The 15,319-nt window shown below is 35.5% G+C and overlaps 1 protein-coding gene and 1 pseudogene across 1 annotated transcript in view; one reads left to right on the forward strand and one right to left on the reverse strand.

The window, feature by feature from the left end:
• PSMC6 (proteasome (prosome, macropain) 26S subunit, ATPase, 6) overlaps positions 1–15,319 on the reverse strand; it is a 32,896-nt gene that overhangs the window by 14,318 nt on the left and 3,259 nt on the right. The window contains exons 5-12 of the mRNA XM_006894360.1: positions 13,870–13,937; positions 13,535–13,649; positions 7,946–8,033; positions 3,861–3,922; positions 3,651–3,774; positions 3,236–3,297; positions 1,390–1,510; positions 1,213–1,293 (exon numbers count right to left, since the gene is read on the reverse strand). Coding sequence (XP_006894422.1) covers positions 1,213–1,293; positions 1,390–1,510; positions 3,236–3,297; positions 3,651–3,774; positions 3,861–3,922; positions 7,946–8,033; positions 13,535–13,649; positions 13,870–13,937 — 721 coding nt within the window. The remainder of the gene's footprint in view (positions 1–1,212; positions 1,294–1,389; positions 1,511–3,235; positions 3,298–3,650; positions 3,775–3,860; positions 3,923–7,945; positions 8,034–13,534; positions 13,650–13,869; positions 13,938–15,319) is intronic.
• On the forward strand, positions 9,003–9,888 carry LOC102855949 (annotated as a pseudogene).

A 15,319-nucleotide genomic window follows, 5' to 3' on the forward strand; every position in this document is an offset into this window, starting at 1 on the left:
AAAAATCTTCTATCTCCTCTTCCTTGGCTCTGGTTGTTGGTGCATATATTTGAATGATAGTGGTATTCACTGGACTTCCTTGTATGCGTATAGATATTGTCAGTGACAGGATAATATCTAAAAAATTTTTAACATATTACAATAATAGTGTTTTGATTTGAGTCGTAAAGTAGCACCTGTTTGTTACTTTGATCTACTATATATTTTACCTCAAATTTTAAATAATAGGCTTTCTGGGAGTTATCTCTTTACTACAAATTGAAGGTTAATCAATGCTCCATCCATAATAGCTCTAGGGACTGCCTATGTAGACGTTCTATGTAGATAAGGGACTTACCTGTCTTGTTCCTTACTCTATCCCCAGCAGTTAGAATAATTCTAATATACAGTCTCATAAAAAAACCCTAACAAACCAAAAACCCCCTAACTTTGCTGTCAAGTCAGTAGGTGCTTGTAGATTAAAACTACCAGATATGGGTCACCTTTGGGTTAGCAGCTGGACTCCCAATGAACCATGCTACCAGAGCTCCTTGACACACAGTTGCTGTTGTTATTGTTAGGTGCCCTCTAGTCAAACTCAACTCAAAGGGACTGTAGGAACAATGCATCATAACCCAGGGGTCTTCTCTTTCAGGCAGCGTGCACAGGGCTGGAAGCCAACCCTTTCCGGAGCTTCCCTGTATCTCAACATCGCCCTGTCCTTTGATAGCCTCATTACCTGACATACTTGAGCTCATTTTTAGTCACTGTATCAATCCATCTCATCAAGGGTCTTCCTCTTTTTTGCTGACCTTCCACCTTTCCAAGCATGATGTCTTTTTCCAAGGACCCGGCGCTCCTAGTAACATGCTCAAAGTATGGAAGAAGTTTCATTATCCTCACCCCTAAGGAATACCTGGTCATACTTTCTCCAAGACATATTTGTTTGTTCTTTTGGCAGTCTATGGGATATTTAATACTCTTCTCCAATACCACAACTCAAAGGCATTGATTGATTCTTTTCTGTCATCTTTAGTCACTATCCAACATACGGATATATACAGATAACTGAAAAGACCATGGCTTGAATCAGGGGTACTTTAGTCTTTAAAGTGACAGACCAGAATATCTGCTAAATTTTAAATCAGGTTTAGAAGATCATCAGAAATATCAAATAGCACTTTATTTTGTTTATCAAATGTAAATACACAAAAAAATTAGTTATTTTCTTACCTATTTCACCATGCTTTGTAATGGGACCTGCATGGATTTTCAATATATCTAATCTTGCTTGTTCATTTGGCAAATCAATATCTGAAAAGAAAATGTTTTTTAGTGAGCTTTGTTTGACTTTAGTAAAAGCCACACACAAAAAGTGAAATGGACAACAAAGACAGAACCTTAACTTACGTATTTTTCTATCTAATCTTCCTGGGCGAAGCAAAGCAGGATCCAGCGTATCAGGTCTGTTTGTAGCCATGATCATTTTAACTCTATGCAGAGTATCAAATCCATCCATTTGATTGAGTAACTAAGGGCATATATTTAGAAATAAAATAATAACTGTTATGAAGTATTCCAAGCATTAATTAAGACCTATACAACGCATAGCTTTCATGTGACTAATACAATGAAATGCCTGCCTACAGAAATGTGATCTTCAAGAACTAAAAAAAAAGAAATGTTATCTTCAAGACCAACCATTTGATATTTTTCTCTTACATAAACGGATGTAATTTTCATCCTCAAAGTTTCAAGACATACTCAACCATGCAACTTTTTACACCTGCCAGATACTCTAAATCTATCTAAAATCCTCTATTTATTCAAGAACTATGAACTAAATCTTACATTTCTAATGTTCAAAACAAAGATTTTTCTCCCCACTTGATAAAACATTATTATCATCTATTCAAATTAACCTATTCTACATAGAAATAGTGAAAGAAGTAAGAGTTCCTTCCATTTAACCAAGTTTAACAAATCCTTTAAAATAAAGCTAGTCTAATAATGTATGTAATTTTCAAACAACCTCAAAGGAAAATTTCCTCAAGAGACAAAAAACTGTATAACCAATACTTCTTAGTTTTTATATACAGAAGCAGGAAAATGTGTTTGGGATTTTGCAATCTCTTACATAGCATCTGGACTGAAAAAACCAAAACCAAAGTGGATAAAGGCTTTATGCACTGTGAGGTACTGGTGATTCCATGTCAGAATTCTTATCTTCTATGCAAGAAGTCTGGGTTAAATTACCAGTCAACATACTACGTGCACCTGTTAGTGGAGATGTATTTGTTGTTACAATGGACAGGTTTCAGTGGAGCTTTCAGACTAAGACCAAAGCAGAAAGTCCTAGAAATCTACTTCCAAAATGTAGCAAATGAAAATCTTCTGGATTTCACAAGTCTAGTTTGCAGCAAGTCAGAGGGCTGTTTCAGGACTGGACAGTGTTCTATTCTGTTATGCATGGCGTTATGAGTAGGGCCAGCTGGACAGCAGTTAACACATTCTACCAGCCTGGAAGCAGGAGCGGCATCCACTTCCGAAATGGCTTGCCCCCAGAAACTCTGTACGAACAGTGCTCAGGCCGTTCTTTCATAGGGTCACTATGAGTCGTCTACGACTCGACAGCACCCAACAACACCACCACCAGCCACCTTACCTGTTCAATTATCAAAGCTACTAGGTACTTCAGTTCTCTCTCAATTTCAGCAATAAACAAAGTAAAGTGACTTTCAAAGTAGCCTCATTACAAAAGTATAACTTAATTATTACCAATGGTTTTAATGTTTTTTTCCTTTTCCTTTTTTTAAATTTATTATTAATTTTAATAAAAATTTACAGAGACTTTGGATTTCCATTCATTCATTGTTCGACTTTTCTCCCTGCCTAACCCAACCCACCCAGTACATTCTTCTCTTTGAAAAGTAAAGGAAAACTTCTTTCATTGTTTTACAAAAATGTCTTACTAGCTTCAAGACACACAATATAAAAGTTCAATGTATAAGTTAAATATCTCATTGGCTAATATGCTTTAAAAAAACCGTTACAAATGTTAAGTGTGTAGTTTGTATTCATCCTTATTATTTTTCTAGTAGTCATTTCTTACTAAGGATTGTGGTCAGACATATGTTTGTTCATTTTCAAGGGTCATCTTTATTTCAAGTACATTTTGTCCTTCAGATATAGAATGTTCAGTTTTTCAATTAATAAATATAATTATTTTAAATCAAGCCCTTTGACAAAACATTACCTCCATTAAGGTTCTCTGAATCTCTCTATCAGCTGAAGTACCCTCAGAAAAACGACGACCACCTAAAATAAGAGATTTTTATGCATTACTCTTTGCTCTGTTATCATTTCTGAAAACAGACTGTGACAGTGTCTGGAGTTGAAAACATAAACGTGAAACAGTAAGAATTATACTGACAAAGTTATATCTGATTTTATACTCTCCCTCTCTTTATTTTGTCAATGGCAAACACCATGTGTTGAAATTATTTCCTAAGAATCTTTAAAAACATAGCATCTCTTCCATTCTACCATATATTTATTCTATACAAGTTGTAATCACAAGTGATAATAAGTAATAAGAGTTCCTTCAAAATGAAATCTCTAATTCTTTTTCAGGATTAGTTAAAATAAATTTTAAAAGATGTCATTCTTACCAATAGCATCTATTTCATCCATAAAAATGATGCATGGCTGATGGTCCCTGGCATAATTAAACATTTCTCTGATCAAACGAGCACTTTCACCAATATACTTGTCTACAATAGAACTAGATACAACCTAATTAAGAGAAAAACATTACAGTAAACATAAGGCAATTTAAATAGAATTTATTTTCAAAAATGCAAAAAGACTCTTCTCTTTACCTTTAAAAAATTGCAGTCCAGCTGGCTAGCAACAGCTCTGGCCAAGAGTGTTTTTCCTGTACCTGGAAATAAAGACAAAACAGTCCTAATTAGATGGCAAGTAAAAGAAATTTTCAAAAGACTTAAAAATTATTAATCCTTTCAAAGTTAATATCTAATTAAAATTTTCATTTAAGTTCAAAGAACTTTTAGTCAATATTAAAATTAACACTTTTATTAAAAATACTCATTATTTTTAAAATTTTTTATCTGTGAAAAAAGTCAACAGTGACTTGAAAGGTTAAAGAACAAACTGGTCTTCCATTTAACAATGCACACCCACTATTTTTCATGACCCTGATTACAATACCTGTATTGTAACAAAACTCTTCCCACGCCTTCCCTGTGTCTCCTACTTCCATTTATGTGTTTCCTATTCTTCCTGCCTTCTGAGCTTTATCACTGGAAAAATGCTGTACTTTTGATCATGAATTGTTTATTGTTCTAAAGAATGTGTTCCTCCTTGGTGTTACTGATCACTTTATACTAAAAAAAAAACCCAAAACAAACCTCAAACTCAGTGCCATCAAGCCAGAACCAACTCACAGCTGACTCTACAGAGGGTCCTTAGGAAGTTGTAAAAACATTAAAGGAGAATGCCCATCTTCAACCCTTGGAGCCACTAGTGGTTCAAATTGCCAGAGGTGCCATCTTTGGATTACTAGTAAATCCCGCTATGGACCAAGCCAGCAGAACTCCAGGATCACCTTATAGACCATTATTGAGCGGAAGTTGAATTAGGAGAGTGATTTCAGTTCTAGACTTGAGAAGTGACATAGCACCATCATCTTGGAGGTTCCATAAATCTCTAGCAGACCTGTAGATCTGATCTTTTAGGATTCCCAATGTGACTGTTTCCAGAGGTCAGCAATGGTTGTTGTTATGTACCACAGAGTTGGTACCAACCCATAGAAAACCCTCCGGTGGATTTTCAGAGTCAGTTAATCCCACAGGAGGAGACTGTCCATCCTTCTCCCTTCTCTCACGGAGCAGTTGGAAGCCTCTAAATGCATGCCTTATGGATTGCAGGAAAGCTTCTTGCCACAAGGCCACCAGAGCTCCCTAGCCAGGCACTATATAGTCTTTCTGGTCTCAGGGTCACACAGATTGTCATTTATTGGTCCATTCTTTCTCCTAACACTATTCTGCTTCACTCTTTTTGTTCCAAACAAGGACAGTACAATGGCACATTAAATGGTCCTCACAAAATTTTACAATTCTAGTCCTTACCAAAGTAGAATGTAGAATGTTCCATTACTTGATGTTATCTTCTCCTAGTTGTGCATTTCAGCCTGTATTTGCCAGTCTCTTTATACCCTAGGCTAGGCCTTCTAAGTTTGATCTCCTGTTGTCTCTTATGATCTTTATTATAGTTTTTCAGCTTTTACTCCTAGGTCTCTGATTTACCTGGGGTTAATTTTTGTGTATGGTGTGAGATGTAGATCTTGCTTTAGTTTGGTAAACAGAGTAAAGAGATAAAGGAATTAGGAAAGATCCAGAGGGGACCTGAAAAGGTGGGGTAATGGTGGGTATAGATCAGTGGTAATTAATTTTATAAAACACAATGTAAAAGAATGAAAATGTGAAAGAGTGTGAATGGAGGAGTGCATGAAACAATGTATATAAATGAAACACAAGGTATACAACTTTTGCAACCTAACCAATATAAAACAAAACTTAAAAAAAAATATGTAACTGTTTCATCTAAACTGTACTGCTTAGTTACTGATAGTAAATATCTATTTTTGGAGGAAAAACAATTTAATGCAGGTCAATATGTATTAGTGTACATCTCTCAATCTTTTTTTCAAATTCCGTATCTCAAACAACATGACCCAGTCACAAGCCAAAAGTGTTATCATCTGAATTATATTTAAATACACCTATACTATACATACATATATATTAAAAAAAGGTAAGCTGTAGAACACTGTCTTTGTAGTTTATATTAAGTCAAGTGGACATGATGTCTCCCAAGACTATGGCCCTGAGCTCCTAGGCCCAGCAACTCCTTTCCTCAAGGTTATTTAGAGAAGTTTCCACCATTTTGTCCTGTTTACCATGCATGTGGATCTATTTACAACATATACAGAAAATGTATAGGGCAATATCACCTGCCAAACTTATATGGTCTGCCTATTATCTCATTCACTTGCGATTTATTTAATCACACTGAATACAGAACTTTAAAAAAAAAAAAAAACAAACCTTCCTTACAACATGGGACTATGACTGTTCAAAAGTCACTGATCTATTTTTCACATTGAATGCATGCTTTTTTTTTTTTTTTTTTAATGTGCCCTAGGCATGTAACAGCTTTGGCCACAACCCAGGCATCAAGCTAGGATGAACAAAGGATTCACCCTGCTCTCCCCCTGATTGATATAAGAGCATCACCATCAATCAGGTGTCTATTTGCCCAAAACCAGAGGTTCCAAATAAATGATTGTGTAACAGCAAACATTAGTTGTGTAAATCTTCCAAATGTTAATGTATCTCATTATAAAATAGTATTAGCAAGCTATTAAACTCATAACGCCAGATGGGTTTTTAAAATTTCTAATTTTTATCACTGGAGAAAGACAGTGTCAGTTTTTTCCTTTACATTATTAGATCTTTTTTTTTTTTAATTTATAAAGAAAGTATGCTCAAACCCAAGTCTGAATTATCAGCTTGTAAATTATCCTTTCAAGTAAACAAGTTCATGAAAAGTAGGTAATTCATCTGACAATTCAAATAACTGTAAAAATGCTTTTTCTAGAAACAATTACCTTGCTTCATTATGCAGCTGAAGTACTTATATCTATATATCTATCTATCTTCTATTCCACCAAATGGATTAGAAGACATTAAAGATTAAGGTTTTTTAAAATTAACAATTTCTCCTGCTTCATCAAGGACATTTTAAACTGAGACTAGCATTTTTTTCCTACACATCATGTGTGTGGCAGACAAGAATAAAAAGACTAACATTAGCATTTGGTGTCACTGATGAACCTAGTCATGGTAAAATGCCAATGGCTTTTATTCACATTGCTACTCTATAGGAGTTAAAATCCAAACGAAACATACTGCAGTAGATTCCAGTTCACAGTGATCATACACTACAGAGGAACAGCCTTACAGAGCTCCCAAGGCTGTAAATCCTTATGGGAGCTGATTATCCTGTCTTCCTCAGAGTCAGTTGCTGGTAGATTCTGAATTACTAGTCATTTAATGGGTAATCAGGTGCTTAACCACTGACCACCAGGGCTCACTCGTCAACACAATGAAAACTGCAAAAAACAATATTATGAAAGTCATTTTGACCTTAATCTCCCTGAAAAGGTGTGCTCAGAGGTTGGTGAAGTACTGCTAAGGACAGCTGCACTATAATTGTACAACATGCTGAGATATATACCTACTCTTCACTTAACACTGTTAGGGTCCAAGGTCCAATTATGTGAAAATCAGTGTTGGATAAAAATAGAGGATAGTCATATAACACAATGGAAGATGACTATTACCATTATACAATTGCCAAACCAGTGAGAATCAAGACTTTAGGCAAGTTAACACATAAGTATCAATCCTTGCCCTCACCTCACACCTCAGTGTTCAGTAAGGAATTACTGCCAGATATACATCATTAATTTCAATACAGTCAGCAAACAGGTCTTTTCCTACTATAATTGTGAAATCTCTCTCATTGTCATCAAGTCAGAACTGACTCATAGTTGACCCTCCATGGGGTTTTCAGAAGCTATAAATTACAGTGGAGGATTTACATCTTTTTCCCATGGAGCAGAAGGTGGATTAGAATCTTACACCTTTGAGTTAGCAGTACAATACCCTACCCACCAGGCCACCAGAACAGGCTGTAAATAAACAAGACAGTAGAACAATGAGGAGTAAGTGGATATACAATGAGGGAATAGAAGACTAAGGGTCTTTGAAAGAATTCCTTTATCACCATAAGTTTAAAATAGAACAGTGGCTGAAAACACATTAAATCTCTTCCCACATCCACTTATTTACTGGTAGGACAGAAATAGTCTAATACCAACCTGGTGGTCCATATAACAAACAGCCTTTTGGAGGTATTATTCCTACACGCTGGAACAATTCTGGGTTTGTAAGAGGCAGTTCTATCACCTAGAAAACAAGATGCATGTTTGTAAATGTCAGTAAAGATTTCGATGTATTTTCAATTATTTCAAGAAAAGAATCAATACAGTTAAGTACACAGATCATGAGTCAGAACAGTTCTTGAAGTTCACATTACCCAAAATCATTTCTATTAGAGTGGGGATTTTTTTTCCAAGCACTGTTTCTTTTAACTTTTAGTGGTTATTTTAATAAACTACATACTTGATTGAGGTGGTGGTTACAGAACTAATCTGCCAAAACACACCTAAATTATATACAATATGTTCATTTCACTATATAAACTGCATATCAAAGAAAAAAATCAAATTGGAAGACAATGATCAGTTATATGAAGGATATAAAAAAATCTATAGTTTTGCATTTGGGAATATACTGCAAAATAACTATAGAATATGATAATGAACTTGATTAATTACCACTAAAAAAAGGTTTTCAAAAATTTTCACATGCAAGCAGTTTACTATAGAAGCCTTAAAAGGACAGCATGTTCTATCCTCAACATCCTACAAAAATTTATTTCAGGGAAAAAACAGTGGATACTGGAAAGGCTGAAGGTCTGACTGCCCAACTTCTGAAATGATTTATAATACTAATAACCTTATATAAGCTTCTGTTCAATAGTTGTGCTTATATGATTAGGACAAACCAAAATATGAGAACCAATGTTTGGAAGTATTCCATATGGAAAAGGGAACTCAAAGGAAGAAGCATTTGAATATTTTCTGCCCCTATGGTTAATGCAGCAAATCAATATAAAAGTAAAGTTTTTCAAATTCCATGAAGCAATTTCAGGAAACAATTTCTTGTTCTTCATTTAAATATAACATTCAAAAAATAGACTTTCAAATTAAACTTAAGCCAGTGCTTCCTCAAGTATGGTCGAAAACCAATCTGTTTTCAGTCGCATACTCTTGTGGCATATGTGGATTTTCCCAGCTTTGGCTGTAGTTAGAAATGGAAGCTTTGGACTGGGTGATAAAGTCCAAAACAAAGAGGGCCAAGAGATTCCTTGAGAAGAGAGAACCAAAACTCAGTGAAAAATAGTAAAAATACCATGTTAATCAATGGAGGAAATGAAAATGCAACAGTGACACAAGTACTTAGAGATGCATATGCACTGAAAAAATTATATGGTATGCTGCACAAAAGGAAACACATCTCAATGCCATTTGAAGATTAGGTATCACTGGAATTCTCAAAGAAATCAGATTGTTCTTTATTCATGTTTGGCTCTCATAATAAGATACAGTCAAATAATTTAGTATGTATGACTACCATGTGCTAGATATGACTGAATTGGGTATTGAGAAATTTGTCTCTCTCAAAGATATTAAGAACAGCAAATGTCCTGGGGGAACAAAATTTGCTGGTGATGATTATGCTGTAACCAAACACTACAGAAGACCAAGAAGTCTTTTTATTGATTTCTTCAGAGGTCCCAGAGTATCAAATATCCATCTGGCTGGTTTAGATTAAGCTCTGCACTTGACTGCACTGAATGAGAAGATTAATTTTAGAAGCTATAAACTGCTATTGAAGAAATCTGCTTGCAGAACACCAAGAACTGAAGTGGAAAAGATGGGACTCTCCTTGGATCTAGTTCTGAGGAGGACTCATCTAGTATTTGATGACCTTTCAAAGTTATCTAATGAAAAGGCCAAAAGCCCTTAAGCCAAAGAAGAAGAAACTTATCTCCCATGATACTTTTAGTACAACTTATGGAAGAATCCATATGTAGAAGCAAGACTTAAGCAAATTACAAACCAGGAAAATGAAAGGATTGAAGAAGTGACCAGCAGAAAATGAGGAAAATATATCAAAGAGAATTAAAAATGATTGATGCAACTTAATCAAGAACTATAATTTTTATTCATTTTGAGAGAATTAACAAGCATCAATTAATTCAATCAGACTTTCTTAGTAGATTATTTTTTAATATTTTTATTTTATTTTACTTTATTTTATTATTTTTGTGTGCGTGTACCGTCAAATCAGATCTGACTGGTACAGGAGGAGATTGCCCCTCCTTCCCCGGCAAAGCATCTGGTGGATTCGAACCATGCACCTCTGGGATTGTAGTTGCAGCTTCTTGCCAAGATTTTATTGCATATTTTTATAATGTGATGATTTGCCTAAAGTAAATGCCTGGGCAATTGTGCTGGTAACCCAAAGGTCACACCTCTCTGGCAGTTCAAATCCACCAGTTGCTCCAAGGGAGGAAGATGGGCAGTCCCCCTATGTAATTTACAGATTTGAAAACCCAGTGGAGGGACTAGCTATATGACTCACTTTCTGATTTGACAGCAACGAGTTTGAGTTCATATCATCACATATTATGAGCAATAGTGTATTTATTAAGTTTAAAGTACCTCTCCTATGTGAGCCTTTTCACCCCTTTGAGCTGCCATTTTCTGTATGATACTACCCAAAATGCGGTTAAATGGAGCTGGATCTCCAGAAAAAAACTGATGACTTTAGAGAATGCTGCAGTTAAAAATTAGATATGGTGGCAAGACACGGCACTTGCAATCCCAGAGGTACGCAGTTCAAATCCACCAGATGCTCTGCTGGAGAAGGAGAGGGCAATCTTCTCCTGTACCAGTCAGATCTGATTTGATGGTACACGTAAAAAAACAATACCAAAAAAAAAATTAGATATGGAAAGACATGGCAAGGAGAAAGGGCCCAAAGGAGCAATATACAGAGTCCATGTGAGCTGCCTTAAAAGCTAATCTTATCTCCCAACATTCATGTAACACTTGCTTTATTTTTTTTACACTTTCTACCAGGCAGAGACTTATTTGCAATTTTAAACTTGCTCTCTGAAAACATAGGTAGTAGAGAGGGATGTCCATTATCTGATCACTAACATATTATTATTGGCCCATAATTATTTGAAGAGATCCTGTTCCTAAGTGCTCTGAGGGAAAAGAAGTTTTGAATGAAATAAAATTGAGAAAGGAGAGACTGGGTGAGTTTAAAGCACAGAGTACTTTGGGGTATTGGGGCACTAAAGGTTTTATGCAGGTCCTGCGTATTTATAGACAGAACAAATCTAAACAAAAGCCAACATTGCTTATTTAGGAACTTTCCTGAACACTGGTCCTGAGCTTAAGAACATGAGAAGAGCTTCTATATCCTTGAGCTGGTGCTGCAAACTGGGTTCTCCCAGAGTAGAAGTTAGGTTCTTGGTTAATGAGTTCCTGGCAAAGAACCCCATTTATACACATGCAAGCCAGTTATGTTAGTAAAGCACATAGACTGCTAAAAAAAAATTTAAAAAAAAAATTTTTTTTAAAAAACAAAAAACGAAATCACACAGCAAAAAACTCCACCCAAACAATCCCTCCCAAAAAAACCAAACATACACCCCAATTTTTTTCATAATCATTTGAAATATTTTTTAAAAATACTAATTCCTATGTCTCACTCATAATCTAATGAATCAAAACCACTCAGAGGGTCTTGAGATGTATATTTTAAATGAATCTCAGAAAAATTATGAAGGCATGAAAATTACTGTCTATTGCTTACATCAGACAATGTAGTGTTCAGCTACCTCCATTCATTACTACATGCTTTTAGTCTAAAAAGCTAAGATGAAAGCAATAGAATGCTGTAAAGCACTTAAAAAAATTTTTTGAAGTCATCTATGAAGCAAGGTTAATTCAGGTTTCAATTTGTTCCCTAAAAGCTTAAGACTTAACTCACTTCTAACACCTGTATTTTTTCTACATGAGCAGCAAAAACCCATTTTCTCAAAATTAAACATACAAGGCAAATTTCTTTGCTCTAAGGGTGAGAGGCGAACAAAAGAGATGAGGACAAAACAGAGAAAATGTTACCACATACATTATTAAAGCAAATGTGTTCTGATCTTATTTTAATAATCAAAATCATTAAAAAGCATTAGATAGTAATTATTCTTTACCTTTTCCTTTCTTATAAAAGAAAAGCATACAGGCTTTCTTAAACACCAAATTAACCCCAAATTACTAAACACCAATAACTGGTGTAACTAAAAATTCAGTGCTATTCTTTTTCAACAAGATTAAATGCATAATATTTAGTAACCACACTTTAAGCAAATACCAATTTTCAGTCAATTTCTCACTTTAGGCACTCTAAAAACAGTACTACTTATTAAAATTAATATGATCCAAGAAGCTGGACTATATGAAGAAAAACACAGCGTCAAGACAGGAGACTCACTAACAACCTGCAATATGAAAGTTAACAAAATTTTGTTTACTAAAAGTGAAAAGAGCAAGCATTTACTGATAAAGATCAGACTATACAGACTTCAGTATGGATTACATGTCAACATAAAAAAAACAAAAATTCTTATAACTAGAACAAGCAACATCAAGACTGAAATTGTGCAACACCCCCATGATACATCTTCAAGGATATGAACATGTACGGCCAAGCACAATCAATAAGAGTGCATCTAAATTCCAAAATCAATCTCCATAATAGTCTATGTGTTTCCTACTGCCAAAGGGGCCCTTTAGAGTAGTGAGAGAAGATCTTCACCCTGAAATCCACAGCGTCCCTTTTCAGCAGGAAGTAGCTAAGAGAATACGCCATCCCTTTTTCCTTAAGACTCAGGGTGAAGTCTCTCTCAGGGAGGAGTGATAGGGAATGGCAAAGGACACACTGACAAAGAAGATTAATCAGAACTGGCTTTGACAAGCACTGTGGCAACTGGACAATTAAAACAGACATTCGGATGGCGGGGAAGAAGAACAAACTGGGGAGGAGGGTAGAGAGAATGGTGCAGCAATGAAGGAATGAAAACCCAAAATCCCTGTAAATGTTCATTAAAACTAATAAAATTTAATAAGAAAAAAAAAAGACTGAAATTGTCAAGGATTTCATTTCACTTGGATCCACAATTAATTCTATGGAAGCAACAGTCAAGAAATCAAACAAGTATTGTGTTGGGAAAGTCTGTTGCTGAAGGACTCTTTAAAGTGTTTAAAAGCAGTGTCATTTTGAGGACTAAGGTGCATATGAACCTAGCCATGCTATTTTCAAATGCCTCACACACTCATGGCTTGGCAATGAATGAGACTGAAGAAAGACGGATACTTTACCATTTTGAAGAAGTATATTAAATATACCACAGGCTGCCAGAGTAAGCAAATCTACACCATGGACTGCCAGAACAAACAAACCTATCTTAGAATAAGGGCCGCCAGAATGTTTGTTAGAAATGAGGATGGTGAGACATTGAATGTACGTTAGATATGTTATCAAATGGGACAAGTTTCTGGAGAAGAGCATTACGAATTGCAAAACAAAGGGTCAGAGAAAAAGAGAAAGGCCCTTAATGAGATGCACTGACAGAGCGGTTAAAACACATAGGAACAACTATGAGGATAGCACAGGATCAGGTAGTTTCATTCTGCTGAACCCAGGTCACTATGAGCCAGAATCAACTCAGTCACACCCTAACAATAACAAGTTCAGAAAGTACCAACCTCTCTTAATTCCCGGATCTGTTCTGATAGCCCTCCAATCTCAGAATAAGAAACATTTCCAGGGTCCTCATGAGACATATTGTAAACCAGTGGATCCACTTCTCTCGGCAAATATCTGGAACGATGATGTATGTAGGTTTCATTATAAAAGGATATTATTTCCTCTGAGTCTACTGATACATTATAAATGATTCACTTATGCAAAAACCTTATGAAGACATAGTTAACGAAAAATTAGTCAAAGGGAAAAAATTGAATATATTCAGTGATCTCAAGAGATTTTGTTTTCAATCCATAAAAAATGACACATAAACTAAACAAAATAAGAAACATACCTCATGATAGTTAGTGTAGTCATATCCAAAGCAACCCTTGTTCCTGGCTTTAGTTTACTTTTGTCAAGCTGTTTGTAAAAACAAAAGGTATTATTAACATTTAAAAAAAGAGAGAAAAATACTTAACAAATGCCCATTTATTAGAAGCCTAATAATCCTTTTTAATGGCTTGCCAATGAGTAGCCTACAACTCGATGGCACCTAACAACAATAAGAACGACAACATTGGCCTAGTGAACAGAAAGTTATCCTGCCAAGCCCAAGATGGGTGATTTTAATCTGCGGTCCTCAGGCCTAGTTCAAACTGTTTTTCTGTCAAACATTCTTCTAGGTGGTATAGCACTGGTCTGTGCATTGCTGTGCAGAAGTAACTCATGGTTGTGGTGATGCTAAACACTGTGACACTGATGTGCCAAATGTGATAATGGTTACTCAAGGTGGACAGTGTTTGGTGGAGCTTCCCAATTAAAACAATCTTGGAAGCAGGAGTGGCATCCACCTCTGAAATGGCTTGCCTCCGGAAACTCTATGAATAGTGCTCAGGCCTTCCATTTATAGGGTCATTATGAGTCATCTAGACTCAACAGCACCTAACAACAACACAACCTTAGAGAACAATTGATGCTAATGCAAAACACTATAAAAGTAATCTGCCCCTTAAGAATACCCTTTTGGGCAAACTGAAGAGTAAGATGTGAAATAACTGATATACAAAGTTTGAGGTGGTAATGGTCTTGGTTTTGAAGAAATCGACTTTCAAAGGTTCACTATGTAACATAGTTGTGCTCACCATTCTGCTTCAGGCATTGTAAAGTACTGACTTTGGAGACTGATACATAAATCCCTTCGCAAAAAATTTTGGAGAAAGGAAAGGGAGGGACTTTAAAGATATACCCATTATAATTTTTTTTTAAATGGTTGACTTCTGAGAAGAACGTGTGATTATAAGCAATTGTATACTCTTTTACCCATTAAGAGATTCTTATTAAAATGTTTAGGGGAGGAAAAATCACGACAAAAAAATTTATCATTTATTTACTTTGCTGTTCTTCCATAAAGCTAAAGAGCATGCCAAGCACTGTAGTAAGCACACTTTTTTAGAATGTTTTATACTAAACAATCTACTGGCTCACATCAGCCAAAAATTTTTTTTAGTAAGAACTGGATAAATTCTATCCATTAGCTTCACCTCATACTTAGCAGTTTTCAAATATTCTACTGCTCTCATACAACCAGAAATATCTTAGAAATGTCAATTTTCAAATGGCATCCAATGGCATATAAATCCTGTTAGAACATATATCTAATATTTTGACTTAGGAAATATCACATTACTTATATTTAAATGCAAAATCCAGGGAGCTCTGGTGGCCTAGTGGCAAGAAGCTGCACTGCAATCCCAGAGGAACACGGTTCGAATCCACCAGATGCTCTGCCGGAGAAGGAGGCG

The sequence above is a fragment of the Elephantulus edwardii genome, unplaced genomic scaffold (assembly GCF_000299155.1).
Source record: "Elephantulus edwardii isolate Elephantulus edwardi_28Jun2011 unplaced genomic scaffold, EleEdw1.0 scaffold00140, whole genome shotgun sequence".
Classification (NCBI taxonomy): domain Eukaryota; kingdom Metazoa; phylum Chordata; class Mammalia; order Macroscelidea; family Macroscelididae; genus Elephantulus; species Elephantulus edwardii.